This window comes from Pseudopipra pipra, chromosome 1 (assembly GCF_036250125.1).
Source record: "Pseudopipra pipra isolate bDixPip1 chromosome 1, bDixPip1.hap1, whole genome shotgun sequence".
Taxonomy (NCBI): domain Eukaryota; kingdom Metazoa; phylum Chordata; class Aves; order Passeriformes; family Pipridae; genus Pseudopipra; species Pseudopipra pipra.
Window position 1 is genome coordinate 153203838 of NC_087549.1, and position 27791 is coordinate 153231628.

At 43.7% G+C, this 27791-nt stretch overlaps 1 protein-coding gene and 1 long non-coding RNA gene across 5 annotated transcripts; one reads left to right on the top strand and one right to left on the bottom strand.

Moving 5' to 3' along the window:
* Nucleotides 1–16679, top strand: LOC135404951 (uncharacterized). Its single transcript, XR_010425726.1, has 2 exons — nt 1–92; nt 10155–16679. It is a non-coding gene; the product is annotated as an uncharacterized LOC135404951 (long non-coding RNA).
* Nucleotides 545–27274, bottom strand: CCDC13 (coiled-coil domain containing 13). 4 transcript variants are annotated; one of them, XM_064639644.1, is made up of 16 exons: nt 27035–27274; nt 24806–25026; nt 21209–21357; nt 19149–19291; nt 16492–16575; nt 16124–16240; nt 15467–15571; nt 14091–14255; nt 12126–12302; nt 10469–10660; nt 9558–9670; nt 7589–7672; nt 6665–6793; nt 4203–4357; nt 1071–1185; nt 545–862 (listed from the first exon to the last, which is right to left on the bottom strand). In XM_064639644.1, the coding sequence occupies exons 1-16, from the start codon at nt 27257–27259 to the stop codon at nt 703–705; spliced, it is 2334 nt and encodes a 777-aa protein (XP_064495714.1). In that variant the 5' UTR covers nt 27260–27274; the 3' UTR covers nt 545–702. The 4 variants fall into 4 exon arrangements, with proteins under 4 accessions (XP_064495714.1, XP_064495705.1, XP_064495728.1 ...); XM_064639635.1 differs by having other exon boundaries at nt 9558–9673; XM_064639658.1 differs by lacking the exon at nt 27035–27274 and adding an exon at nt 26586–26936 and having other exon boundaries at nt 9558–9673.
* Nucleotides 27275–27791: the final 517 nt, after the last annotated feature.

Genomic DNA, 27791 nt, shown 5'->3' on the forward strand with positions numbered 1-27791 from the left:
CAAGATCTGCCTGATGGATGAATGCAGAGACCCAGAAATAGGGAATTCATAACCTGGATGGTGAATTTGGTGTGGAATGGGCTGAGTTTAAGGCAGGTCTGACTCAGTGCAGGGGTGATCTGCACAGTGTAGCTTTTCAGTGGAAACTCCACTGAGTTTCAGAAACCTCTTCAAGCAAAGAAACAGGCTGGAATGGTGAGTGGAGCCACCCCAAAATTCACTTGCAGACATTCACAGGCCAGGCTAACCCTGTCCCTCAGCACTGAAGTGCTGCAGAAAGCCTGAGACAGACAGGTATCAGTGTGCTGATAAAAACAGAACCCAGTTTGTTCCAAGGAAGGGGGCTGGCCTAACTTTTGTACAGCAAATTCCTTCCTGAGCTGATAAAGGCACATTGAATATTGAGCCCTCTCAGGGAACATTGTGTTGAAACCAGAGAGGTTTTGCCCAAAATCCCACTGAGGATTTGCAGCTTTCTAAGTGCACCAACTCCAGCCTGTGCAGCCCTGCTTGCCAACTCACAGACAGAATCTGCTGACACATGAAACCTCTACTTTTTGTATTTCATCTCTGTTTCTCATCCTCTCCTGTAAATGCTGAAGATCTGAGGCTGCAAAACTACACTGCCACTGCTCCAGTTCCCAGGCAAGATGCCTGGGCTCTCTCCCTGCTCTGCAGCCCAAAGAGCTCGGGATATCTCCCTCAACTCTTCTCCTGTTTCTGCTGCTCAATGGCCTGTAAAAAGATTTTCTTCACTTGCTCCATTGTGTCTTGATACAGTTTAAAATCTTCCTCTTTCTTTCTCACAGTTGATTCCAAAGCAGCCTGCAGAGCTTTGTTCTCATCCAGCTGGGTCACAAGCCTAGGAGGAAACAAAGGGAAAACTTTCCTGTGAGCTGTGGAGCTCCAAAGCAAATCAAAACAGCTCTTCTGTTTTGGGGAAGAGACTCTTCAACACGAGATCTCTGGTGATTTTGTGACAGGCATGAGAAAGAGCAGAGTTAATGCTTGTTCCCTCCCTTTTTGAGGTGGGAAAGGGTAAACACAGCTTGGAGAGAGGGAAAACTCACCTCATGTTCAGCTCCTCTCCCTGTGATTCCAGGGGCAGCTGGGACAGGGGGAATGCAGGGAGCTCCTTCCTGTCACTCACATTTAAGGGGAGTCTTGAGTGACCCACAGACTGGACTGTAGAATTAATCACAAAATAGAGTTTTAGTAAAACAAGCAATTGTTTTTAATGAGTAAATCTCAAGAAACAGTGAACAAATACTAAGGAATTCATTAAATTCTACGTATATCCATGATAATACTGTAAGGACAGACTTTTATTTTAGTCTCCTTTCAGCAAAATAAAAACATGATGAATTTGCATTTCAGGGCTAAATGCAGTAATACATGTGTAGAGAGGAGAACAACTAATCCATAATATTAAAGTGAGAGGGAAATAATTAATCCACAATATTTAAGTGACCAAAACAATAAGTGACAAGGAACAGCTGAAAAGGATTATTTTGATGTTAACCTTGTAATTGTGTTTCAGATGCTGACAACTGTTGCTTCCTGAGTGTCTGTGACAACGTTTGCACGTGGCACATTTTGAAACAGCTTTTGTAAAGCACTTTGACCCTCAGCATAAACACAACAAGTTAAATGTACTTCGGTGTGTGCTTCAAACTAAGGTTCTAAATTTATTTAGGATTGTCCACCCCAAAGATGCAGCTCCTATTGTTTCAAGGGGACACAGAAACTTTTTTCAGGGTTATAGAGAAAATATAATTCAAAAAATATGATTCAAAATTTACTACTGGGACTGGAGAAGCCAAAACACTGTGATTCTACTGTACACTGCAACTGCTGTTTTGTGCTTGTGTTGCTGGTTTGGTGCACTGCTGTATCACTTTTCTGAATTCACATCCCTCAGAACATCAAATCTCTTCAAATAAGTAAGTTTGGTATTAGAACACTAAATGTGGAATATCTAAAAGGAGCTGGTTGGAAACTCCTCAGCTCTGACAAAAACAAAGCAGAAGAAAAGGTTGTGCTGTGTAACCAAGAAATGCTTTTGATCTTGGGGCTGTGTTTTACAGGGCTGAGGAAAACCTGCTGTTACTTACCTGTCCTCCTCTGGGATAATTCTTTGATAATTTGGAATTTGGATAAGACAGGTTAAAAAAAAACCAAACATGGAAAATGAAAAGCCTGAATAATTTTAAAACACAACTGGGTTGTTTCTACCTACTTAGCATCATTATCTACTTCCCTTGAACTGGAGAGACTAGAAACATTAGATTAGCAATTAGATCAGCTCTCTCTAATTTGGCACTTTCAGAAAGAAAAGAAACTGTGATGTTAATTAGCAGGTTTTCTAGTCTCTATTTTATATTCAAGCTTTTCATTTCTTCTTATTTCCTCAACTCTCTGCCATGAAAGCATTCAGATAACCCCCATGCTCTTCTGAAGAGGTGAATTACAGACTTGCAGACTCAGTTTTTGTACAAACTCCAGAAAGTTTTGGCACATCACAAGGGGCTGAGCTCTCATCAAAGCAGGGTAGTGAAGCAGATTGTTACCCACTCATCTTATGGATTTAGAGAGGATTTCTTATTAGTCTTACTGCCAATCCTTTTCTACTTTTGCTTTTAGTCCTTAAGCAGAGAAGATTAATGAACTAAATATTTAGTGAGAGGGAATCTGTCACACTGCTAAGAGCTGCTGCTTCCTCTGGCTGTGAAATGCCAACCACCAGAGGTGAATTACCTTATTACAGCACAACAACCTGACCAAAATGGCTCAGGACCTCAAAGTTTATCTCTTTATCTCTTGGAGGTTGAAAGGAAAAATATACATGGAGCACATGTATGACAACAGAACAACACATCAACCCTTCATGGGGTTGTACAAAAGTCTGAGCACTCAAAAACTCAGTTAAATTCTCCAAAAGACAGCACCAAAATGCTCCTATGCTGTTTAATCAGGAAAAAGTGTATCACTGAGAGCTGTATTCCCACAAATCTCTCCTGGCTACTACCAGTCCCTACACACACCCTGATTTCTTCCTCTGGGCATCTGCAGGGCTCCAAAGCCTCTCACCTCCAAATCCTCCTGGGAATCACAAAGAGCATCCCATGATATGAGTTCTGTGAGGCCCAGCACTGCTCTCTTACCAAGAGGAATGTCCTGGATCCAAGAGGCCACAGCACTTTGTTTTTAGACCCTTGGTTTCTATGGGGATCTAAGTTTTTCTGCTCTCAGGCTCTCAGTTAATACAGGTAAGGCAACTCCAAAAAAATTAGTGCTCACAGGAAAACACATGAGAATGAGTCAGTGTGGCCTGGAACTCTTTCTAAGGGCACAACAATCCTGCTCTAAGGAATGTTTTACAGAGAGCAGTTGGTTTGAAGCACTTACTCAGTCCCCATTCAGGATAAAGGTTGTGGTCCCTCTGGTCACCCAAACTCAGCCTGACACCACCCCAACATTTGCCCAATTGAAATTACCCTTCCTGCTGTTCATCTCCTGGCATTTACAGCTTTTTTACTTCACGAAAATAGACATTAAAAGGCAAAACACTGGAAAAGTTTCCTTAAGAATATGTGCCATTTTATTGGTTTAGACACTTTACAGAATCAGAGTCCTTAAGCAATAAAAGGACCTGATCAGGGAAATAAAAATTTTAACATCCACCATGAATTCTTCTCCTTTAACTATGCCAGTGAGGCTTTCATATTTATAGCAGGAGATTATCACGTTCACGGGATAATAAATTACACCAGATCTAATTACTTCATCACCAGGACTAGTTTTTCATGGGCACTGACAGGCCTTAAATTGGGATGCGTCCTTTAATCCTGCTCTTAACCTTCAGCTGGATCCTGCAGGCAGAAGAGCAAAGGGAGCACAGAAAGTGGCTGTGGGGGCAACACAGAGCAGGAGCAAGTCTTTTTTTTTTTTTAATCTAGAGACTGTCACCCCACATTGCAAAAATCCTGTTCCCACTTAAATCTGTTGCAAAACCCCTCCTGAATTAAAGGGGCTGGGATTTTCCCTCCTGTGTTGTTCCACTGGATCTGGGCAGGTCCCGGGCACCACGTGCAAGGTCAGGCCCTTGTCTGGGTTTGACAGATGGAGCCCAAATGCTGTTGCTGTCTGCTAACACAGAGGTGAAATGGGGGGCAGAGCTGTGGCTGAGTGTTCCACCTCACCTGTTCTGCTCCACAGGGGTGGTTTCTGTCCTGTTGTGTTTTTCCCTGGATCTGTTTGCAGCTTTTCAAGCTCCTGTTCCAAAACGACACTTTGCCACTGCTGTTTCTGAAGCCTCTTCTCAGCTTCCCAGACTTTATTGCTGCTTTCCTCCACCCTGACAGGCAAAAAAAAAAAAAAAAAAAGGGAGTTCAGTTTATTTATGTCGAGTCTATGTCAAATCAGTCCTGGTGCTGAATCCTGCTTCATGCTGCAAAGCTCCCAACAGAGGGAAAAGGGTTTTCCATGCATCCAAAGGCAGAAATCCCAGTGAAATTGTTTCATATGACATCTTCCAAACATGCAAAACAGAATTAACTGATGTGCACAGTTAGAAATAACAGGTTTGTAATTGGAGGTTGCTTAGATCCCATAGATCCCTCAACTTTTGTGAGTTCACCACTGGGATGAGCAGGAAAGCTGCGGATTGCTGAGGAGGGATCTTTCAGTACAGGAATAACAAACAGCATTTTTTTAAGCACTCTGGGAAAATCTGGAAGGAAGACAGTTTATAGAAGCACTGTGCAGCATTTAGCTGGTTTGTGTCAGTTACCTGCAGGGAAGAAAAGGAACTTGATGTCGCTTTTAATAAACTTGGCCGTGGAAGGGAGTGAGTGGAAAAGAAACGGATGGTTCACTCTGCAGAGCAGCACAGGGGAGCAAACTGCCTCTATTCACCCCACACACGTTAGAAAATTAACTGCAGGAGTCTAATGTGCACCCACAGACACAGTCACTGGTGCATCCTGTGGGGCAGTGACTGATAGCAAGTGCTTTAAAGGAGTTTAAAGCCGGAGAGAAACACAAATTGCCTCGCTGCAACGTGCAGAATAAAAGAATTCCCTTCCTGAGGCCACGGGGGATGCTGATTACTCTCTGAACCAAGAGATTTGATTAGTTTATTTCACTCCCAGCTGACATAACTAAAAAGAAAAAAATAAACATTACAACTATAATAAAATTATATCACTGTCTTAAAAATCCAGCTCCGGGCAGGACTCGACCTCCTGTGGAAGTGAATTCCCAGGCTGGGGATGTGCCACTAGATGTTTTATTTCTCTCAGTGGCTCTGAATTCACTAAACTTTCATCTGACCAGGTGCTCCTATAGCATCCACATTAGACAAAAAGAGGAGGAAAAATGACAAGATTACTTGTTTTTTAAATTACATAATTTGCCAACATGAATAACTTAAGCCAAAACGCTGTAGAAAAATCCCACTTTTCACCCTCCCCTGTGCTCTTCTCTTGATTTCAGTATTGTCTGTGTTACCTGAGCTTTGTTACACTCCAAAAGGGGAGGGAAAAGGAGGAATGCCTGATTTATTTGGTTATTTTTTACATATATTGATGTTGAAATCTGACTGGGTGCTATATTATCCAAGAGTTATTGCACACAGTCTCACAAAATTTATGTTACCTGTTTGATAAATGTGTGATAACTGTGGAGCTGCTGAATCATCAGTCTATGATGCATTTTACTGTGCATTTCATCAGCTCTCTTCTTCCTTATCCCACAGTGGTGCTGGCCCCATCTCACCCATCACACCTCCATCCTTATATCTGATTGCAAAGCTCTGTTAAAGTCACTGGGCTTACAAACATGAAAAAGATTTTCCTAACATGTATTCGCAGGATTTAGCCCTTAAAAGCATCTTTTCCAAGGTTCTTAAAAAAATGTATGTATTTTTTTCTGTGATTAATCACACAGGGTAAAAGTTAGACAAGTGAGAATGATAACCATTGTCAAATAAAGCAAGTAAGCAAACTGTGCTTATTGTATTAACAAACACACAGACAAAAACATGCTTCCTATTTTAGGATACAGATTTGGGAATCAAAATAACACACATTCCCTAACTGGGGGGCAAAAAAAATAGCAGTAGCTGAAAGGTGTCCAAAGAGAAAAGACCTTGCTTCCCTTGTCCACCCAAAACATAGCTGGCTTTTAACATCATCTTACATCAAACTAAATAATAGAAAATGAAATTTCAAATAAAAATCAATGCTATGCTTCAGTTAAACCAGAAGAAATTCATTTAGGAAAGTATACAGTGAAACTTAAAAAGAATGGGAGAAGCTTTGGAACATAAGTCAGATTATAACTATAATTACAGTATTTACTACTGATGAATAATGTTGTTGCCTAAATACTTCCATGAATGTATAAATACAGGAATGCTAGTTTTATCTTGGTGCAGCAAGCTTGAAGATGGCTCTGTTTTTTTCTGCCCTTTGTTCTAAAAGGATAATAAAAGAAATGAATCATCAGCCAGGCAGGGAAAATTGAGAAGAAAAAAAAAAAAGTAAAAGCCCCTATTTAAGGAAAGGATCCCATTGTACCCATGTGCTGTGCTGCATGTTAGAGACTCTGAGTGTTCCCAAATCACAGGATCCCACAAAGGACAGGCAGGATCAGGCTCTACCTTTTCTGCAGCACAGTCATCAGTGCCAGGAGCCCGTCCCTCTCCACCTCAGCAGCCTGGCACAGAGCCCCGTGCTCCGTGAGCTGTGTCTGCAGCACCTTCCCCTCTGGAATGTCGGTGCCAGGGAGCCTGAAAGCAGCACAAGCACAGAGAGGCTGTTTCCCATTCCAGAAATGAAAGAAAAGAAACAAAGGCAGGATTTGAAAACCATATCCAAATACACTTGTCTGAAGGTTCAGCCAGAAGGCAGAGCCAGGCTCGCTACCCACCCCCAGCAGCAATGTCTGGACTATAATAAATAGAACAGAAATATTTGGAAATAAAGCCCCTCTGAGTTTCATTAGAAAGGGGTTTCCAGGATGCTTCCCCTTCCCATCACCCCCAAAACCCAAACTTCCACCTCTGATCAACTCATTATCCCTGACTCTCCTCCCACTGCTCCTGCCAAAGAGGATTCTATCTCCAAAGTGCTACACTCAGCTATTAAATGCCCTGCTATTGATTTTCTCCCTCTGAAAGGCTTCAGGCAGCACTACTACAATGGCTGTTCTTGTGCCCAACATGTGATGAAAGGAAGGGGCAGTTTTCCCATGTATCCCATTATTATGCACTTCATTACTTCTCTGACCTCTCTGCATTCAGGGGTATCTCCTTCAGAACAAAAAGCAAGAGAAATCTTGGTGGTTGGGAGTAAAAATGGGAAAAAAAATGGATTTATGTGGTGTCATATCAGCAATCAATTAAAAAATTAAGATAGCAAGAAGACGTTAGAGCCTGTGCCAAAGCTCTTGGGCAGTATCAGGTAGGAAGGATGGTAAAAGGAGCTACTTCTTCCAGAAACAAGGCAGAAAAGGACAAGGCTTGCCAGCAGCTTGTGGCGTGTGGTGGGACACCTCTTGCTGAAGATGAAGTTCATATCCTTACCCTCCAGGTGGGATGTCATCCCTAAGAAGGGAAGGCCTTGTGGCTGCTGATTCCACAAGCATGTGGCCCATACTGGACACTGTGCTGAGGGGAGAAAAGCTTTGTCAGGCAGTATTCCAAGAACTCCTGTCATTTCCCAATGTCTGTGGTTATTCCCACCTTGTAGGGAAGAGCACTCCCAGCTCACACCTTCCCCCAGGTGACTGTGCTCCTCTGATTGTTTTTATGTCACATACTTCCACAACCACATGAACTCCTGCTCTGCAACAAGGTCCACAACTTGCATTTCCAAATGCCCTTTAAAAATACACTTTTCTGAACCCTTCTGCTTTGTGAAAACCCTCATGAAGATGTGTCAGAGTGAACTGATCACACTGGAGTATCACTTCCACTCTGGATGAGTTTTATACCCAGTGATATGTGTGTTTGGGACATCAAATTTTGGTGTGTGCTTGTTTTCTCAGTATGAACTCAGCTGCCTAAAGGCAAGTCCCTGTAGGCTTAGCCCAGGTTTCCTTGTCTTTAGGCTGCAGCTAACAAGAGGATAAAGCCTTAATATTGAGGAAAAGGCAGAGCTGCCTCCTAGGCTAGGAGTGGTTAATCCTAAAATCAAACTGATAATGACAGACTTGGCCCAGTCTAAAAATGCAGATTTTTTTACTTCCCCCTCTCTGAGGGGCTTCAGCTCCTATTTATAGCATTTTTCATTTCATCTTTCCTGATAGGAAAAGATGATTTACTCCAGTAAAACAGAATAGAGAGTTCATCAGCATATTAAAGTTAATGGAAGGAGTGAGCCTTGCTGACCAAGTTATTAAGAGCTCTCACAGCTTTCAGGATCATTCATTGCCCACCTGACACGTCAGCTCTTTCCATGGCAGGGCCTTTAGCCACGTCCACAGGCAATAATTTATGCACTGCACTTAGTGGCTTCTGCAAAGCCATTACCCAACCTCCTTTTCCTGCTTACCATCAGCAAACATATGAAGTAAAAAAAAAAAAAAAAAAAAAAAGGGGATAAAATATAGGTTTGCTCCATCAGAGCCCAACAACTTCTGCAGAGTTACAAGTGGGAGGATAAAGGCAGTTGAATGGTACAACAATGGAGATGCAGAAACTTTCAAATTAAGGATGTTTGAATAGAATTCTTCTTGAATTTTATAGTAATATTCCACTAGACTCAGGGATACAGCTGACAATTTTAAAGCCAAATTCAGGGTCTAAAATAACATGACAGAGACAAAATCAGTTGCAACTTGATGAAAAATTTCCTCCATCCCCCTAAGACCAGTCTCAAATCCTCATTGTCAATTAGACCACAAACTCTTTAGCAACAAACCCAGCACTTTAATAGGAAAGGATATAACTTGCTTTGATATCTTTACACAGCCAGAGTGACCCAGAGTTACATCAGTGTAAACAAAAATCAGATTTATTGCTGTTTTAAGATTAGTGTAATTTACACAGTCCTCAACCAAGCTTTAAAAAGGGGGTTTGTTAAGAACAAATGATGTGGTGTGTTTTCAACATTGCTGCATGTAAATTCTACTCAAAGTGTATTTATTGATTTAAATAGTGCACCAGTGATTTAGTGCTTACCTAAAATGGCATTTTGTTTTAATTCACCACCCTGCTCACAGAAGTCTCCTCATTAGAAGCCCTGTTTCTCATAAGAGAAAAAGACTCCCAGGCACTTAAGCTGACCACATAAACATTATCTGAGCTGGAGAGAAGGAATTAGCTGCACTACCATCATGCCAAATCTAGTAATGTCTGCAAGTCTGTATATCCTTCTCTGTTCCAGGACAAAAGTCCAAGAGATAATGTGATTAGAGATTCCCATATACTGTAAACAGGCTGCTACAGCTGCTGGCACAAAGCACTTGTGGTTTCATAAAACTGCCTGGGAAAACCAGACTGCTGAATTACTCCCAACAAATTTAAACGTTGACATTTGGGGTCTTCTTACCGGGCAGAGTCAGTCCTTGCAACCTCACTGCTGCCTGGTGCCAGAGGTGCCTCAGAGTGCTCAGAAGGTGGTGTATCAGCAGCTCCTGAACCCTCCCCTTGATGGGCAGATTCCTTCTGTTAATGTTGGAGCAGGTTATAAAACCAATTACACAGTTCAAAGGCAAATAGCTGCATCAATGCCTAATCAGCAGCCTATAATTATTGCTAAAAGCATGCCAGAGTTTTTGATTTACAGGACCTCCTCAGAAGCTTTTCTTTCATTTCTATCCATTGCAGGATGAAAACAGAGCAAGAGTCAGTAAAGAAAAGTGCAGTTCCCCATGAAATCAGGGTGCACAGTGGCACTGGAGAACCCACAGTGTGGCACCACCACTGCCAGCACAGCTGGTTTGTGTCCCTAACCCAGGTTTTATCCTGTGTTCAGTGTTCCAGTCCCCATTACTGAGGTATTTGGCAGATTCACAATCTCACCATAAAACCCTAGGAGTGTTTTAGATCGCTGGGAATTGGATGTCTAAGTATTAATAAAACCTGACTGTAGGATCAGCAGCCTGCTGATGTTGGTTTAACATATTTGTTTGCTTCCTCCTTTCAGCAGCCAAGGATTGTGAACACTGAGAACTCCCCACTGGAGCCCCAGCCCTTGCTGTCAGCCAAGTGACAGTCTTGACATTTAGCCACTTGTGGATGGGATTGATATTTCTATGTTTTCTTGCTCCTTAAACAACTTGAAGAAAAGTTATGTACTAACAGGAAAGAAACTGAGGAGTTACAAAAGAGGATTCCTGTTTTATTATTCCACCAGGAGAGACTGTCAGTAGGACTGTCTCGAGGTAGCACCTCAGACAACAAGGATCTAGATCATTTTTGATGACACAGGGTGCTTTTCTGGTTCATTTGTTCTCCTACCTGAAGTGTGAGTTTCCCAATCGCCTCTTCCATCTTTTTAACCTTTGCCACCAGCTCCCTGAGGTGCTCTATGAGGCAGCTTTGTTCCTTAGTCTCATTGTTCAATATCTGCCCTATTTTCCAAGACTCCTTGTTCTCATCCTCCTTCTGGCTCAGGTCCTTTAAGATCTCCTGCATTTGCTTCTGCTGGCTCTGATAAAATAGAAACAACGAGTGAGATCTTCATTTTGTACACCATGATTATTTACATCATCCAAACAAATCTCCATTTAGGAATGGTAGGACAACCTCCTGCCCTGCCAAACCCATTCCTTGGTGGGAGCACACTGGTTTCACCAGTGCTGCTCTAGGAGTTTGATTTGTTGTGTTGACCTGAGCAACTGAGAGATTCAATTTGCAGCTCACTGATTCAGTAGCAGCTTTGCTACTCAGTGTAACAGAAAACAGAGCAAGCCTTGGACAAAGAAGGTGAATTAATTTTTCATAAACTGGATGAAAGTCAAGATTTCAATGTGATTTTTGTGAAATTAGCCCATGATCAGACTGTGTGACAGTGACATTAAAAGATGAGGGTACTGTGAGGTGACAGCTATGAGTTCAGGCGGCTTCACCAGTGAGTTTTGGAGGTTTTCTTTCACACTGACAAATCTAATACCTGTCAGACAGTTTGTTCTGTCAGGCCAACAAACTGCAAGGAAAGTACATCCTTGATATAAGGGAAAAAACAGATCAACCATCCCTTCCCAAATAAGCTTGTATCTTTCTGCAATAATTTTAGTGAGAATGCTCAGATCTGGCAAAAATAACTGTTATTTGGCTCTTATAATCTGCTGCTCAGCACCCAAGCTCCTCACAGTGCCTGGTGTGAGAAGGGTGAATTCCTGCTCAGTTATAAACATGCCTTAGCTAAAACTTGTGCACAGAAGCAAGGAAATCCAAGTGGTTTGAAACTGGTGAGGAGTTGGATCAGGAAACACAGAACTAACCCTGCTAAGAACTGGCATAATCTCTAATATATATATATATTTTTACTATTTTAATTAGGGAAGGCTATTTAGAACCATGGCAGGAATAAAGAACCCTGCAATACCATGACAGCAGTCATTTATTTCTTTTTCAGCACCTTAAGTCTGCTGAAACTCTTGGTTTTGAAGGGGCCAAACCCTCTCAGCTTCAGCTGTTGCCAGTGAATGTGCAGATAGTTTAGAACTCATGTGTGGTTTTGGCTGTTTAACACAATAAATGAAAGCTGTGTTACAAAGAAAGGAAATCTTGCAAAACTGCAGGCATTCTAAAGAAAAAAAATAATCTACCAATGGAGCTGAAAGTAGAACAGACAATACAGTCCATCTCCATGGGTCAGGAATGAAGCTCTTCCTCTACCTACAAGACAAATCCTATTTCAATCCTTCTGCAAAATGTTTCTTCCAATTCTTGCAGCTTTGACTGCAACTGTCACACCTGGTGCTGTCTTGCAGCCTTTACATGACCTGACCCAAAATGCAGAAGGGCTTTAGCTGACTAGGAAACCTCTGGCTGTCACAGTTGGATTCATCAGGCTCCTGTATCCCCCAAGGTTGTCTGTGTCACTGAATGACATCATGTTTCACCACTTACAGAAAGAGGGCTGGGACCAACAGATAAAGTCAGACCGTACCAGCAAGGCATCTATGAGCTCATCGTCGTGTTTTCCTTTCTCCAGCAAGGTCACAATCTGTGCCTTCAGGATTTTCAGTTCACCACACAGGATTTTGTTCCTGGCTTTTGATGCATTGAGTTTTTTGTTCACTTCCTCGTGGCTGTTTTGGAGAGCGCGGTGTTCCCCGGCCAGTTTCTGCAGGGATGCAAACACACCATGGGATATGACAGTTATAACCCATCACCAGGCCCCAGCTGCTTTGGGGAGCACAAAGAATCACACATTACCTGGTAGAATCTTAAAGAAGACTAAAAAATGGGACTGGCATATTGTATCACCCCTAAGGAAGTAGGAATTGTAAACGCTGCTGCTTGCCAACATCAAAAAAGGGTCTGTCTGCTCAGGAATCTGAGTGGATTAGGTTGATTCTCAACTTTATTCTGTTCAAATAGAGAAGCCCAGAGCCACATAGATGGAGGAAGTGTGAGGGAGATCAGAGAATCAACCAGGCTGGAAAAGACCTCTGAGATCATGAGCCATGACCCAACCCATGACCCAACACCACCCTGTCACCCAGCCCATGGCACTGATGCCACATCCAGTCTCTGCTTAAACACCTCCAGGGATGGTGACTCCACCCCCTCCCTGGGCAGCCCATTCCAATGGCTGAGCAGTCTCCATGGAAAACTTCTTCCTAATGTCCAACCTAAACCTCCTCTGGCACAGCTTGAGACTGAGCCCTCTTGTCCTACTGCTGGTTCCTGGGAGAAGAGACCAACCTCCCCCCCGGCTCCCCCCTCCTGTCAGGGAGTTGCAGAGAGTGAGGAGGTCTCCCCTGAGCCTCCTCTTCTCCAGGCTGGACAACCCCAGCTCCCTCAGCCTCTCCTCACAGCACTTGTGCTCCAGTCCCTTCCCCAGCCTCGTTGCTCTTCTCTGGACCTGCTCCAGTCCCTCCATGTCCTTCCTGAACTGAGGGCCCAGAACTGGACACAGCACTCCAGGGGTGGCCTCACCAGTGCTGAGTCCAGGGGCAGAATCACTTCCCTGTTCCTGCTGCCACACTGTTCCTGATGCAGGCCAGGATCCATTGGCCTTCTTGGCCACCTGGGCACACCTGAGCCCATGTTCAGCTTCCTGTTGATTAGAAACCCCAGGTCCCTCTCCTCCTGATCATTCTCCAGCCACTCTGTGGTGCTGCCAGGGGTTGTTGTGGCCAAACTGCAGGACCCGGCCCTTGGCCTTGTTAAACATCAGACCATTGGATTCAGCCCATTTATCCAGCCTGTCCAGGTCCCTCTGCAGAGCTCTCCTGCCCTCCAGCAGATGGAAACTCCCCCCCAGCTTGGTGTCATCTGCAAATTTGCTGATGGTGGACTCAATCCCCTCATCCAGATCATCAGTAAACAGGACTGGGTCCAGCAGTGATCCCTGGGGACACCACTAGTGACCAGATCCCAACTGGATGCAGCACCATTTCCCACCAGTTAAGAACTGGCCATCAGCCAGTTCCTAACCCAGCAGAGAGTGCCCCTGTCCAAGCTGTGGACTGCAGCTTTTCCAGGAGTGTGCCATGGGAGACAGTATCCAAGGCTTTGCTGAAGTGCAGGTAGACACATCCACAGCCTTCCCCTCATCCAGCAGGAGGGTCAACTGGTCATAAAAGGAGATCAGGTTGGTCAGCCAGGACCTGCCCCTCCTAAATCCATTCTGGCTGGGTCTGATTCCCTGTCCATCCTACAGGTGCCATGTGATGTTTGTTTCTAACACTGCAAGAAGAATGCACACCTGACCAAGGGCCAGAAGGACACTCTGGAATTTGGATGTAGCTCTAGCAGGGCTTGTCTGTGGAGTGGGGCAGAACTTCCTCCAGCAGATCAAGTGGGTTTGTGAGATGGTCTCTGGGTAGGGTGTAACACACCCTGCAAGGCAAATTATTACACAGCACACGCCCAAACAGGACTCTGTTGGTTCACAGGTTTTTACCTCCAAAGCTTCTTTCTTTTCTTTCTCCAAGTTGCGAAGTTTCAGCAAGTGCTTCTCCTGGGCTGACAACTTCCTTGGATCCTCAAGGGCCAGGAATTCCTCATCAATGTCCATCACTGATCTTCTGGTCTTGTTTTGACCCAGCTTACTCTCCAGCTCTCGAACCTAGGGGACAATAATGGCGACTCATCCAGGCATCTGTCAGGAGCACAGGGGTCCAGCACAAAAGGGGCACAACCAAAGGCAGCTCAGAGTGTATCCTCATATTAATTCCTGATATTATTAACTACCATAGAGCAGTGTCTGGTCTTTCAAATTTAAATTTAGCTGCTAATAAAACATGCAGATTTTAGGGCATCTGTGCAGGAAAGAGATATGACACCAGACCTCTGGTTGACTCGGGACACGTGGGAGATCTGTGGCTTTTTGGAGCCACATGTGGAGGCCAGGCAGACACTCCAGAGCATCTGAAATGTGTGTAGGCAAGTGAACTCAGCCCCTGCTTGTCACCTACTCACTGCAGACTCCTTTTATAGTCAGCAGAAGGAATTGGGTACTGCCACAGCTCAGTTCCTCTGCCTGTTCTGGAGGTGTGATCCAAGGTAAGATGGACCTGCCTCACTTTTGATCCAGTGACTGTATTTACAAGATCCCCACTGACTACAAAAGGGGCCTGAGGAGACTGTCTCAGAAAGAAGTCTGCTTTAGAGCAGAGAACAGTATGTACAGTCTTCAGATGAACCCCAGGCAGGGGGTATAACAGAAGAAAATGTGATTTGATCAAGGGAAAGCAGAGGTTAACAACCCCGGTCAATCAGAGCGCAGAAATCACAGTTCGATGGCATATAATTAAATAGCAGAAAAGTAGGAAAATTATGTATCAAATTGCCTGAGAGAAGTTTTATTTAGATGCAGACAAAGCTGCCTCCTTGTCTCCAGCTGACATTTCAGCCCTTCAGAAGATTCAGGAGTTAAAGATTTTACTGAAGCTCCCTAAGGAACAACTTGAAAATCTTATCTGGCCTCAATTCTTCCCATCTGACTTTAGGCACTGAACAAAGGTGTCTAAGTCAGAGCACAGACACTGACAGGGCTCCTTCTGTTCTCAGTGGAGGGAGGCACCTTCAAAACACCCTGGGATTTTAACTCAGCTGCCACAGCTCTCCAGGGTCACTCAACTCACTCATTTCACACAGATGTGAAAGATTCCCAGTTAAATACCCAACCTTGCATGGTTGCAATAGAGTAATTACTATAGATTTTAAGAATTAATGAAGAATTAACAGTACCTTTACTTTAAATTGAGGTGATATCAACACTTAGAAAGAGAATTCCAGCCTCCAGCTGAGGTGGCACCACCCAGAGTCTTCACTTACCTTGTTTTGGAGAACAAGGATCTGCTGGGCCCGTCCACGCCAGCTGCCAGAATTGGCCAAGAGACTTTGAATATTCACATCTTCCCCAATTTCATTTGCCAAGAGCTGTGAAAAAGGGGATTAACACCAACAGTGAGGCTTGAATAGAAGTGTTGGGGCTCTCTCTAGCAGTAAACACAAGCATTACCAACAGTTTTCAATATATGCCGTTATTTTTTATATAATGAATATTTAACCATAATTAAATAGGGCATTTATTTGCCTAAATTTGTCTAAATACACACCCTTGCCATCAGGAATTGAGCCAAATTCCCTTGCACAATTCTGACACAGCTAAACTTAGTATGGAGAGCATTTAAATTATTTATAAAAAGGTCAGCAGAGTTCTATTTTTAGGACCATACTCTCTACTCTGATCTGCATTGCAGGTCTCTTACACAAACTAAGGAAACCAGGGGAAACAGAGCACATAGAAACACTTAAATCCATCCTGAATCAAAGAGGAAAAGGTTATTCTGGATGTCACTCCAACAAACTATTTAAACACGTGCTTTATTTCCAGCAGTTTTTAATCCCATTGATTTCCATGGGACTGAAACCTGTATTAAAACCAAACACATAATTAAATGATAATTTAAATGCATCCTGAAATGGTACCTTTTGGGTCATCTTCAGTTCCTGTCTGGAGGACTGGAGCTGGTTCCGATATTCCATGGCTTTAAAGTTGGCTGTGTTTAATTTTTCTTGCAGTGCTTTCACCTCTGGACTTTCAGCCTGTGAAGAGAAGAATGTACTCGGTAAGAACAGAATCCTCAGGGGAAAACTGAAGTGATTAAGAACCACATATTTATCAGGATCACAGAATCTGTCTTTCCAGACCCATTTCCTCCCTGATTTTTGGGGTATTTGGGAAGTATAAACTGAACATGGTCACAAAACTGGTGACAGGGACACATCCTTGTCCTAAGGAAAGGACTGCACTGAGTATCAGCTTCTGATTTCCTCTCTTCAGTTACAGTTCATACCAAATTTTCTTCCAGCATCTTCAGAGTTGATTCCTTGATTCCACCACCACCAAGGGAATGTATTTTTTCGACAGCTGCCTGTAGCTGGAAAAAAACCCCAAACATTGTTATTGTACAATGGATGCAGTGAAGAGAATCCCTCTATGGTGTGTTAATTAGTAAAAAATTAAAATATGGATGTTTATTAACTCTATAAAAATAATTAATTTTCTCCTGTTTTTAAACACAGTCAGTAGGAAAGAATATTTTTTCCCTGAAATGCTTCCCAAAGAGTCATGGGTTATTTTATTGTGGAATAACTTCAACAAATGTCTCTGACTTGGTGAGATGGGATCAGATTTCAAGTATAGAGATTCCTGGGGCATTTTATCACCATAGGTACATAAAATTAGTGTTTATACACATAAATGTAAATCCTGCCCAGCCCAGGATATTTCATAAAAAGCACATATTCTACTCACCAGAGGAATATAAAAGGAGAAATGACTACTTGATGCCCTACAGCTGAGATTTAATGGTGTCAAGGCTCTTTTTCTTTAGCTGATAGCTCTAAGGTAGCATTTTTTAGCCCGTGAAGAATAAAGAATATGTCCCCTATTGCTCATCACAGCAAAGGAAGGCAGACATACAGCCCCTCCTGCCCTGAATCAAGCCCTGTGCTGAGGTTGCAAAGACTTCTTACTGGATGGGAGCGCAGGAATTTGGAGCTGGAAAGGCCAGGAAGTGTTGCTTTAAAAGGGTTGGGACTTCATTCTTTGAGGTGGGTGGAAAAATCTCAATTATTTGCCTGAACAGAAGAACAGCTTTTTCATTAAAGCAGCATCTGGGGAAACACAGAGCTCTAAAATCACCCCTTCTTATGAGTTAGGGCCACCCCTTCTATCCAGCTCATAAACTCTTGTAGTCAATGGACTGAGAATGAGGAATTCCAACTGGATTTGGCAGCTTTTGGCCCAAATTCTATGGAAGTTTTCTGCAAACATCCCTCTGCAGTCTTTGCTTACATGCAAAACCCCTTGCCAAGTGATTGCTCAGTGGCCACACCTTCCATTCTGTTTGGGGAAACACAATCATGTTAAAACACTCAGTTTTCATGCAAGCAAAGAGCTAAAAATACATAAAATAACAGTGTTTTCTATCTATCACTCAACATTTTTGATAAATACCTCCCAGTGTCCAATACTGCTTTAATTTTACCCATCTTTTATATTTTCATACAATTCTACTGAACAAGTAAAACCCACAAACTCAGCCAGTCACCATTAATTTAGAGGAGAGACACCCCAAATTAGGTGGGGAAAATACAAACCATGGACCAGGGCACAGTTTCCGTAGGGTTCACGTTGTGGTTCTCCTCACATGAGGCACGTTACTGTATTTAGTTTTTATTTGGATTTTCCTGGTGTCTGGGGACAGATTTGTTCATATATAAAATGTCCATCTCTGCTTTGACAAATAGTTATTGTTTCTTGAAAATTTTCTTTTTTCTTTGAGTTATATTTCCTTTCCTGAAATGTCTGTGGTACTTTCTTTTTGGATCAAAATCTGAGATTATTTTATATATATTATATATATTCTATGTCTGAGAATATTTTAAATTTCTGTTTGAATAATGGTCATCACACCTCTGCAGTAGTGCATTAGAACCAAGTTGGTTTTCCTTTAAATTATTCATGACTTGCTCCACTCCTTATGGGATTTTGTAGGTCCCAACATACATCTGATGCTTCTCTGCCAACCTGCCAACTGTTTGACAAGACCCCTCTGACCAGAACACTCTGGATTTATGCAGGAGTTCTCCAAAATTTAATTTAATCTATGACTTCTTGATCTCTCAGGTAACTGGGGTAAAATTCAGATAGATGCATGACTTATGATAATAAGTGATTGTGAAAGATGGAGTCAAAATGCATCTGTCAGCATGATAAACATAATTGATCCATGTAACTGATGTCTTCTAAGAAAGCAAAGTTCATAAAAAAACATTGAAAATTATAAAAAAATTCACCAATATTGTGTAAGGAAGAGGACAAAGTAAAGGACAAAGTAAAGATTGACATCGAGGCATCCAATTTTCATTTCAGCAGTCACTTGAGTAAAATTATTCCTGTGAAAGGTTGGCACATATAAAAAAATCATAGTAAACCAGAAAAATCAATCTGCCTGAGCGAAGATTTGCTGTCTTACATGATCTAGTTTGTTGATGTCTCAGTTCTATAAATACTTGTGCCAGAAAACAGCTTTATTTATGTGGATGAATGAAGCTTAGGAGAATAGAGTACAAATTCCTGACTGGTATTAATGAGGTGGGAATCTAAGACATACTGGAGTGAAATTTGCTCCTCCTCACACACAAAAAAAATAATCAGAAAAACCTCTGTGCTTCAAATACAAATGAACATTTCTAATTGCTGTTTAACAAATCTTTGGGTCATTATAATTTAGGGATATCCTTTCCTAGCCCCTCCTTCAGAGGAGCAAACAGCTGAGGGCACACCCCTCTCTCTCCTATCATGGACAGAAATGGGCAGAACCCAAAGTAAACAGGGATATAAGAGCAAATTCAACATGTGAACACGAGTCAAACCCATTTTCTATCCCAAACACTGAATTTCTATGTTTTAGGATGCAAAAAGAGAACAAGAAAACCGCCTCACTTCTCTCTCCAGCTCCTTGACTTTGTGATTCAGCTGCTTCACTTTGGCTCTTTCACTCTCGGCCTCAGCAGTTATCTCACGGTTCTTTTTGGCCAATTCCACTATTTTAGTGGCTGCAACATCTCCAGCTAACCCAGAAGTCCCTGAAAAGGACACATAAAAGCAGAGTTCACATCTTACAGGCAAGATTCAGAATAGATGATGCTTTTGTTCTCTGCCCGGCGCACAATGTACTTTTATTGTCCAATCCATTCCTCCCAGAGCTGTGCCAGGCACTCAAATGAACAAGAGAGGGAAGAGACATCAGTGATTCCAGCTGGAATGCTTGGGCCTTTCATTCAGCATCACACCAGGGCCAGCAAAGCCACATTTCACACTTCAGCAACAGCCACAGTGTCCCAAGGCCACAGCAGTGGCTGTAGCAACATCACCCCCTAGAAAGGGTGGAGGTGTTTTCTGCTCACTGCTGGGAAGGGCAGTCATGAACAGGATTTTTTGGAATATCACAGAAGAAGACAACACTCTCCTTTGCCTGGTTGTTTATTACAGGAGGAGTTGCTGAAACAGAGGTGTGAACATTTTCTAGACATCTGTCCCCAAAGGTCAGGCACAATATTACAGCTGGGTCCTGGAGAATGTCCAGGAAATTTCATTGTGCCTATTTATATGTCCCCTGTGATTATCCCTGGAGCCTGACTGTATTATTCCTTTAATTGCTCTCTTAAACACACACGTCATTCTCTCCCTCCTCACAGAGGCTTTGGGATCAGTGTCACAAATAAAGCAAACCCCAGCACTGGCTGTTTAGTGCCACTTGGCTTTCACATCACACAGGTGAAGGAAAGCTCTTGTGCAAGTGCAAAATCAATATAATTGCAAACAATGTCCACAGGAACCTCCAGCTCAGCAATGAATGTGAGCCTGCAATGACAAATCCTTGGTGGGGCGTGTGAGGGCTGAACCTGGCTGCTGCCATTCCTTTTAACTCCTTCATCCTCCTTCAGTGCTCTGAAGAAATTGCTTTTCTGCTGACATCTGGGAACATTATACCCAAGAAATGGGGTGAGATGAAGGAGGACAGATCACTCTTTAGTGAATTCTGAGTCCCATGTAACTACAGAGACATTAAAGGGGCTACACAGAATATTGCTGAGAACAGAATATCACTGCTAAAAACTTTGTAGAGAGCATGAATTTAGTTTTATAAAAGCATTTGAAATGCTTTTAAAAAAGCATTTAAAAGCAACTTATTCTTTTTAAAAGCATTTCCACTGTTCTTACTCCTTCATGTGATTTGTGCTCCCCCTCTCATCTAGGAGCTACTTTTACCTTAGTTTTCATGGCAAATAATGGCCTTTAAGGACCACAGTGAGTAGTAAACTTACCAAAGCCAGGCTGGGGCTTCATTGTGATGGTCTCCAAATTCATTGCACACACTTAACCAAAGCTTTTCATTCCCAAGAACGTGGGGGAGCCTCTTGCCACAATGCAAATAAGGTTGGCATTAGTCAGCCAGAGAAGGTGAAACAGCACATCTGGCTCCTGGTCCTGACCAGGAATAGCTTATCATCTCCTCTATGGACCAACTACAGGAAGTTTTTAAGAATTAAGATGTAATTTAATGTTGTGAAGCTCTGTTTGTTGCTGGTTTCCCCCTTCTCAGGCAGCCTGGTCATCACTACTGTCCTGACCAACAGTGGCACCCAGTGGAGGAGGTGCAGCCTGCACAGTTCAGTTTTCCAAGGACACTCAAGCCACTTATAAGCTCGATTTTGAACCGTACATGTGCCCTGTTCAGGCAAAAAAAAAGGACCCTGAATAAGGAATTTAACTCTATGCAGCAGAGGAAGCTGCGACGCAGCTCTTTGACATCAACAGAAAGTTTTCTGAAATATGATTTCTACAAAACATCACCTTTTTGGGCCAATAACGAGTTTGGAGATCTGTAGGGAACTGAGATCACTGTGTACCCTAAAAGAGCACCATATTTCTTTTAAGGGACATTTTGCTGCCATCAGCATCCAACCAAGGTGGTGAGAATACGAAGTTACTGTGTTTACCCGCCAAAGCCAACCTGTCCTCCTGGACTTTTTTCTGGAGTTGTTTTATTTCAAAATCTTTCTCTGTCACCAGTTTGTACAATCTGCAGTTCTCATCTCGGACCTCTCGAAGCTGATCCTGCAGCTGCTCATTCCCAGCCTCGAGAAACCTGGGAAAAAAAGAAGCCATAATGGCAAATCTCACTGTGATGTGCTTCAAATACTTCCAAAAATAAAGTAATGAACTGACTGCATGACAGATGAGCTGAGCTTATCAGGAGTGAGTTTACTGAATTAAGCAGAATATCCTAAAATTTACATAAGAACACAAGCTGATGATCTGATCTATTCAGTTAGCTCCTTCTTAAAAAGTTCTGCACTTTCTTGTGTAGTCTGGGGCAAAACATCACAGAACAGGTACATTTTCAGTCCTCTTGAGGTTACCAAACAGTGTCATCTCAGTCTCACTCACCTGGTTCTTCAGAGGGAATCAGGCAGCTCAGCATTCAGCATCTGGGACATTCAGGCTTTATTTTCTATGCTTAACAAAGCCAACAGAATCCAACAGAGCATCGACTACAAAAGCTGCTCCTGGGGTCCTTTCTTTAATAATGAATATTTTAGAGCAATTCATAAAAGACCAATTTCCTGTGTCCTCACCTGATTCTCCTGGAACCCCACCAGCACAGACTGGCATCAGTTTGTATTGTTAATGGTGCTTTTCAGAATTCATTTGGAAACACAGAATATCAAAAAAAGCCTCTGAATGGGAAGAAACAGCCTTGCTTCTCCTATTCTTCAGTACAGTTGGTAACATTTAGAGGGGTTCATCTCTCCAAGACATCCAGAGAATTAATAACTTTAAATCTCTTTGCTGCCCTTACGTGATGGGTCCTCCAAATATTAAATCTAGGAGCTGTGGCCTCAGGGGCTCAGTTCCATTGTGGGAATTCAGGATTATCAAATCTCCCTGACACAGGGTCCTTGAGAAAACTTGGGACTCAATTCAGTTACCCCCCCCACAGGTGCTATTTGGGCTCCCCACCTGCTCCAGGTCTCCTGTGCCCAATCTATGATTCCCATGTGGAAATCCCCAATGCTCTGCAGCATCTCAGGTATCATCAGACACCTAAATCAGCTGCATGAATTGACCCCTAGATTTTTATTATTTACAGGGTAACCCTGAACCTCTATAGTTTGGAGATTTGATTTGGACAAAGCTCAGTTGTTACAGTAGGTATGTGTAGACACAGCCACAGCCAGGCAAGATATCTCAATAATCACCTCAATCTTTTCTATTCCAAAGTTTTAGCAAGCCTTTTGCACCCACTGGACTCGAGAGCTTTCAAATGCACCCTCCAAATGCACTTGTTGGAATAAATGACCCCTTAAAGCACTGCCATAAACAGCACAGTCAGTCCAGGAGAGGATTCACAATCCGTAATTAAGAAATGCACTTCTGTTTCAAAGCTTCAAATCAAAGGGAGATCAAAGGCAGCTGTTTACAAAGGAGAAGAAAGCAGGCAGCAATGTGAGCTGAGAAATGGCACAACTGAGTTATTCCCACATGGACTGCTCACAGAAGCGAGCAACAGAACTCAGATCCAATTAGAGACACGGGGACAAAGGGATTGTTAACAGTTATGGGATTAACATGAAAGGAAAGTTCTAAGCTCTTAACACACCTGATCAGGGATGTCCTCCTCAGAGCTGGCTTCCAAGTCTTGAGGAAAAGCACAGAAATCCCAACTGCACACTGAGCTGGAGTCTCCTCTGAGAAACTTCCCACCCCATCCCAGAGTGACCCAACACGTTACAGAGGGGGCAGCAGATTCCACCCAAGTGCCTCAGCTGCAGAAAATCAGCCAAAAGAAACAGGCTGCAAAAGGTGACCCTTTTCACTTAGTTCAAGGAAACAGAGGCAGGTGAAGCTTGTGAGCAGGAATTCAGGTGATTTCCCAACTTGTGTGCACCATTTAGGCAAAAAAAAAAATAAAATTATCCTGAATAAGGAATTTAACTTTTGTTAAACTGTGTCTTTCCCAATCTTGTTACAGATTCTCCATGTGATGGGGAATGTCACTTAAGCACACTTAAAAGCACCAAACAGAGCAGGGAGGGAAAAGTTACAGAGAGAACAAATCAGAAGGGAAGAACTGTCAGCTAAACACTCCCTTAAACAAGATTTGGGAGTAGGATGGGAGGAAGGAAAAATGAACTCCCAAGGCTCAGAGAGAGGGAGACTTCTGAAGGGAGAATGTTTTCCAAGTGCTGCTATAAACAACACTGACAGGCCAAAATCACTGCCACTGCAGCCCATATGGAGTCCTGCTCCTCTGGAACAAATTTCTAACATGTTCTCATGGGAATACTGCAAAGCACATCCTGGTGAATCCCTTCTAGAAGCAAATCCTGTCTGGATTTGATACACTCATAACCACTCTTCTGCTAAATGCTGATGTACATAAGTAAAGAGCAATATAGATAAATCTGCTGTGTCAAATGGGGACTTTTAACAGCCAGTGCCACTGAAACAGAAGTAAATGATAACTCTGGGATTACTCAGGCTCAAACTACTGACCTGTAAATAGCAGAGAACTGCTGGGACTCTCCTGTACTCTGCACCTCAGAGGATGCACGTTGCACAGGGTGTGCTGTGGGAGCACCCAAACCCCTTTCCTTCACCAGACAAACATCTGAACATTTTGGGAATCAGTCTCCCAAAAATCTTAAAAAAAATCAGATCTCCACCATAATCTTCTAAAGAGTACCAGGACAAAATGCTGAAGGGAAGAGGTCAGCTTGTAGAAGTCAGATCAGGAGCACAACTTGGCAAATCAGACAGCCCTGCTGAGGGACCAGTGTGTGAAGAAGGCAATGATACAATGGTGAGAACATTAATTTCTGGAAGCTCAGCTCCCTGTTTCCACTCAGATTTCCTTTGCAGCACGAACAACACATTCCCAGAGGCACCTGAAAGGTTCAGTGGTTCAATCCTGGGTTCCCTTCCTGGGAGGAAGAGAAATGATCTGAGCAGGGTTTTCAGATCTCTGCTTCAGTAAATTGAATTATGTACTCAGCTCAAAAAAACCCCAACACCCAAGATTGAGGGAGATCCACACCAGAATGTCCAATGTCCTGGGAATCTTGTGATCCTCCAAATCAGGATATATTGCAAAGATAGCCTGGGGAACACTTTTCTGCACAGCAGGCCTTTGGCTTACTCCCATTTGCTGCTTTGCCTACATCCATCTTTGGAAATTCCTCATGTAGGGAACCTGTTTGCTTAAAGGTTAGGCAGGAACTAACCAACAGTGCAGAGGGTGTCAGCGACCCCAAATGACTGGATTTTGTCAGATAGAACCTGGCTGCCCCTCACATGTCACCCTCACCCCCTCTGTCCTTGCACCCTTCATTTGTGAAACACTGATTATAAGTGACAATAAATAATCACAATGCCCTGAGGGTAAACATGGTAGGGACAGGGAGAGTCTTCTCAGAAGCCCAAGATGTGAAGGCAGAAAGTGCCCTGTCAACTTAATAATACTGAGTTTCATAAGATCATGAGCCAAACATACTTCTGTGGCTTCCTGAAGGAATGGTCCTGCTACACTTTACCTGTTGCTGCCATCTTCATTTACAAGTTGTCCTACTTCAAACAGGTTTAGATCATCTGGGGTTCCTAAAGTCTCCCCTGTGTTGCCATTATCCTTCTGACTGTTCTGCTTTTCCTTCTTCCTCTCCATCACATTTTGCAGCCGCCTCTGCTGTTGCTTCTGATAAGCCTTAAACTGGCTTTTAAAATCTTGGTTCACTTTTATGTCTGACTCCATTGTTTTCTAAAAGCACAACGAAATAAAAAGTGACAGAGAGCAGAGATCAGCATTGCTTTGAAAAACATCCTCTTCTGGCAGCTGCTTTGCAGCTTTTCCTCACTGACCTCTGCAGAGTCTCCCACCACCTCCTCCCCTCCAGCCCCACAGCCTTGCTTCAAGCACCTTTCTCCTTAAATGGCTTTTAAACAGGCAGGTCTTTTTCACTCCAGAATTCAGTGCTTTAAAATGCTCTTAAACAGATCTGTTTGAATAAATATTTTTACAGAAGAGCAGGTTGGGGCCAAATCCAAGTGAGTGTGGCAACGTGGCTAAAAGGAACATGGACTGTTTGGGGCCATCCAGCCCTCCTTGACTAAAGGGCTTCCCATATTCAGGAAAGGTGCAAATCCCCCCATTTTTGGGTGTGTTTTTTGCTCCCTTTAGGCACTAGCCACCAAGACTGTGGTTTACACCTTTCCCCCAAATTTCTAAGCACTGAGTGATAACATTAAAGTGATAATATTGCTCCTCAAAGTTTTCCTTAGGATGACTAAACACAACAAGCTTTCTGAGGTATTCCAGCCTCTTCTCCTTCTGTTTGACATTTGCTGCCAGCAAAAAAACCCTTGTGCACCTTTGATCTGGGAAAACCAATCCCTTAATACTTCCAAAGGCACACCCTGCACTGACTAATTAATGCACTGATTAATTGCCCAAATGAACCCCTGTGCTTGTGTGTATCTTATGGGCTGAGACCCACTGGAGAAGGTGCACTAAGGATTGACAAGTGCAAAGAGCAGAGTCCAGTGCCTCTGCACAGCCCACAGGGCTCTGGGTATGGGGGCTCGAAGAACTGTACAAACATTGATTGGAAAATCGATTTTAATTGATTAAGGTCGGTTCTGTGATCTGGAAAAAGCCTATGGAGATAAGGAGTCCATTTACTTAAGGACACAGCATATGAAATTTAGACAGCCTTTCTGGTTTCAGTGTCCTTTTGGGTTTTGGTGGGTTTTTTTTTTTTAACTTTACAATTACATTAGACCTCACTAAATTTGATAGATTTAGCCACTGACTTTATAGATATTAAAGATAAACAACAACATGTTCAACCAGTAGTTGTCTCTGTTCTGAAAATATCCTAGAATTCTTAGCAGAGTAGCTATTTTAGACCTTAAATCATCTTTACAATTATTCTCAGAAATTTCTTTACCACTTGCACTACATTATTAATTAATTGATTAATTAATGAATTATCTGTAGGCCAGAAGTGTGCAGAGTACTCAAGGTGCAGCTATTTCACACAACACTGTGGTGGAAAAGCCCCCTAAAATCATTGAGCCCAACCATTAATCCAGCACCATCCTTGAGTTCACCACTAAACCATGCCCCCAAGTGACATTTCCACGTGTTTTTTGAACACTTCCAGGGATGGTGATTCCACCACTTGCCTGGGCAGACTGTTCCAAAGCCTCTTTTGGTGAAGAAATATTCCCTAATATCCAATCTAAACCTCCCCTGGTGCACCTTGAGGCCGTTTCTTCTTTATCTGATGGTTTGGGAGCAACCTTTACCCTTCCTACCTGGATACCGACTCCAAGCCTGGCACAGAGGGATCTGCTGTGTGGAAAGCGGGTTTCCCTCTCCTCACAGAATCCCAGAGTAGTTGGGGTTTGAAGGGACCTCTGGAGATCATCCAGTGCAACCCCCTCCTAAAACAGGGTCACCTGGAGCAGGTGATACAGGAACGCGCCCAGGTGGGACTGGGATGTCTGCAGAGACTCCACGCCCTCCCTGGGCAGCTGTTCCAGCGCTCTGCCACCCTCCGCGTAAAGTTCCTCCTCGTTTTGAGGCGGAACTTCTCGTGGTTTAGTTTATAAATCGCAATTATAACCTTACAATTGTAACTGTGACCGCCCCGCCTCGCCCTGTGACCTGGCAGGACCTGGCAGGACCTGGCAGCGCCGCGCTGCCCCCTCGCCCCAGGCCGGCTACCCCCTCTTTCAGCACCCCCCCCCCGCCCCCGTCCTACCCGAACCGCCTTTCCCGGCCCCGAGGGCACCGCGAGAGCCCTCCTGTGTCTCGCCCTTCCCTCCTGGGCAGCGCCGGGACCGGGGATGCGGCTCCGGATCCCGCGGCCGGTCCCGGTCCCGACCCCGGCCTGACGCGGTCCCCATGGCAACGGGAAGGCTTGCGCGCATGCGCCCGTCCCCTCAGCGCGGCCGCCATGATGGTCCCGCCATGATGGTCCCGCCATGATGGTCCCGCCATGCCGATCCCACCCCGCTCCCCTCCCGTCACAGCCATCCCGATGTCGCAGTTCCCGTAATTCCCGCACCAGTCCCGGCCCCTCGGCGTGACGGGAAAAGGGATCCGCTCCTTCTCCCGCCCCGCGGTGGGGAAGGAGGGCGGCAGGAACAGGAAAAGGCGTCAGCACGAACCCGGCGTCCTTCCCATCTCCGTCCGTGTGGGAGCAGTCAAGGGCAGCAGGACTGTAGGAAATGAGAATCAAGGACAGCACCGGCTGGGAGTGTTCTTTCCAGGAGCGCTGCACTCCCTCAGGTCATTTTTATACAGGTAGAGCAGCTCACGCCATCCCTCTAGAACGGGATGAATGTTCCCCCCAACAAATCCATAGGCAAACACTTGTTATCGCCAGGGCTCACTTTTATTCGTATTTAGCCTCCCACTGCTCTGTACAACATGTCACGGACAGGTGCAGTTTGTACCTTGTGCTATTTCTTACAGAGACAGCTGTAACATCTGATACTGCCACCGTGGAATGTAAG

Bases quoted from the DNA above. Each gene is read 5' to 3' on its own strand.
- CCDC13 (XM_064639635.1), bottom strand. From the start codon at position 27,259: ATGGCGGGACCATCATGGCGGGACCATCATGGCGGCCGCGCTGAGGGG. The intron at 16,241-16,491 runs GTATGAACTGTA...TTCTCTTCACAG, and splicing joins AGATGCTGGAAGAAAATTTG to GCTGAAAGTCCAGAGGTGAA. The intron at 7,673-9,557 runs GTAAGAAGACCC...TTCTCCCCTCAG, and splicing joins GCAAGGACTGACTCTGCCCG to CACAGTGTCCAGTATGGGCC.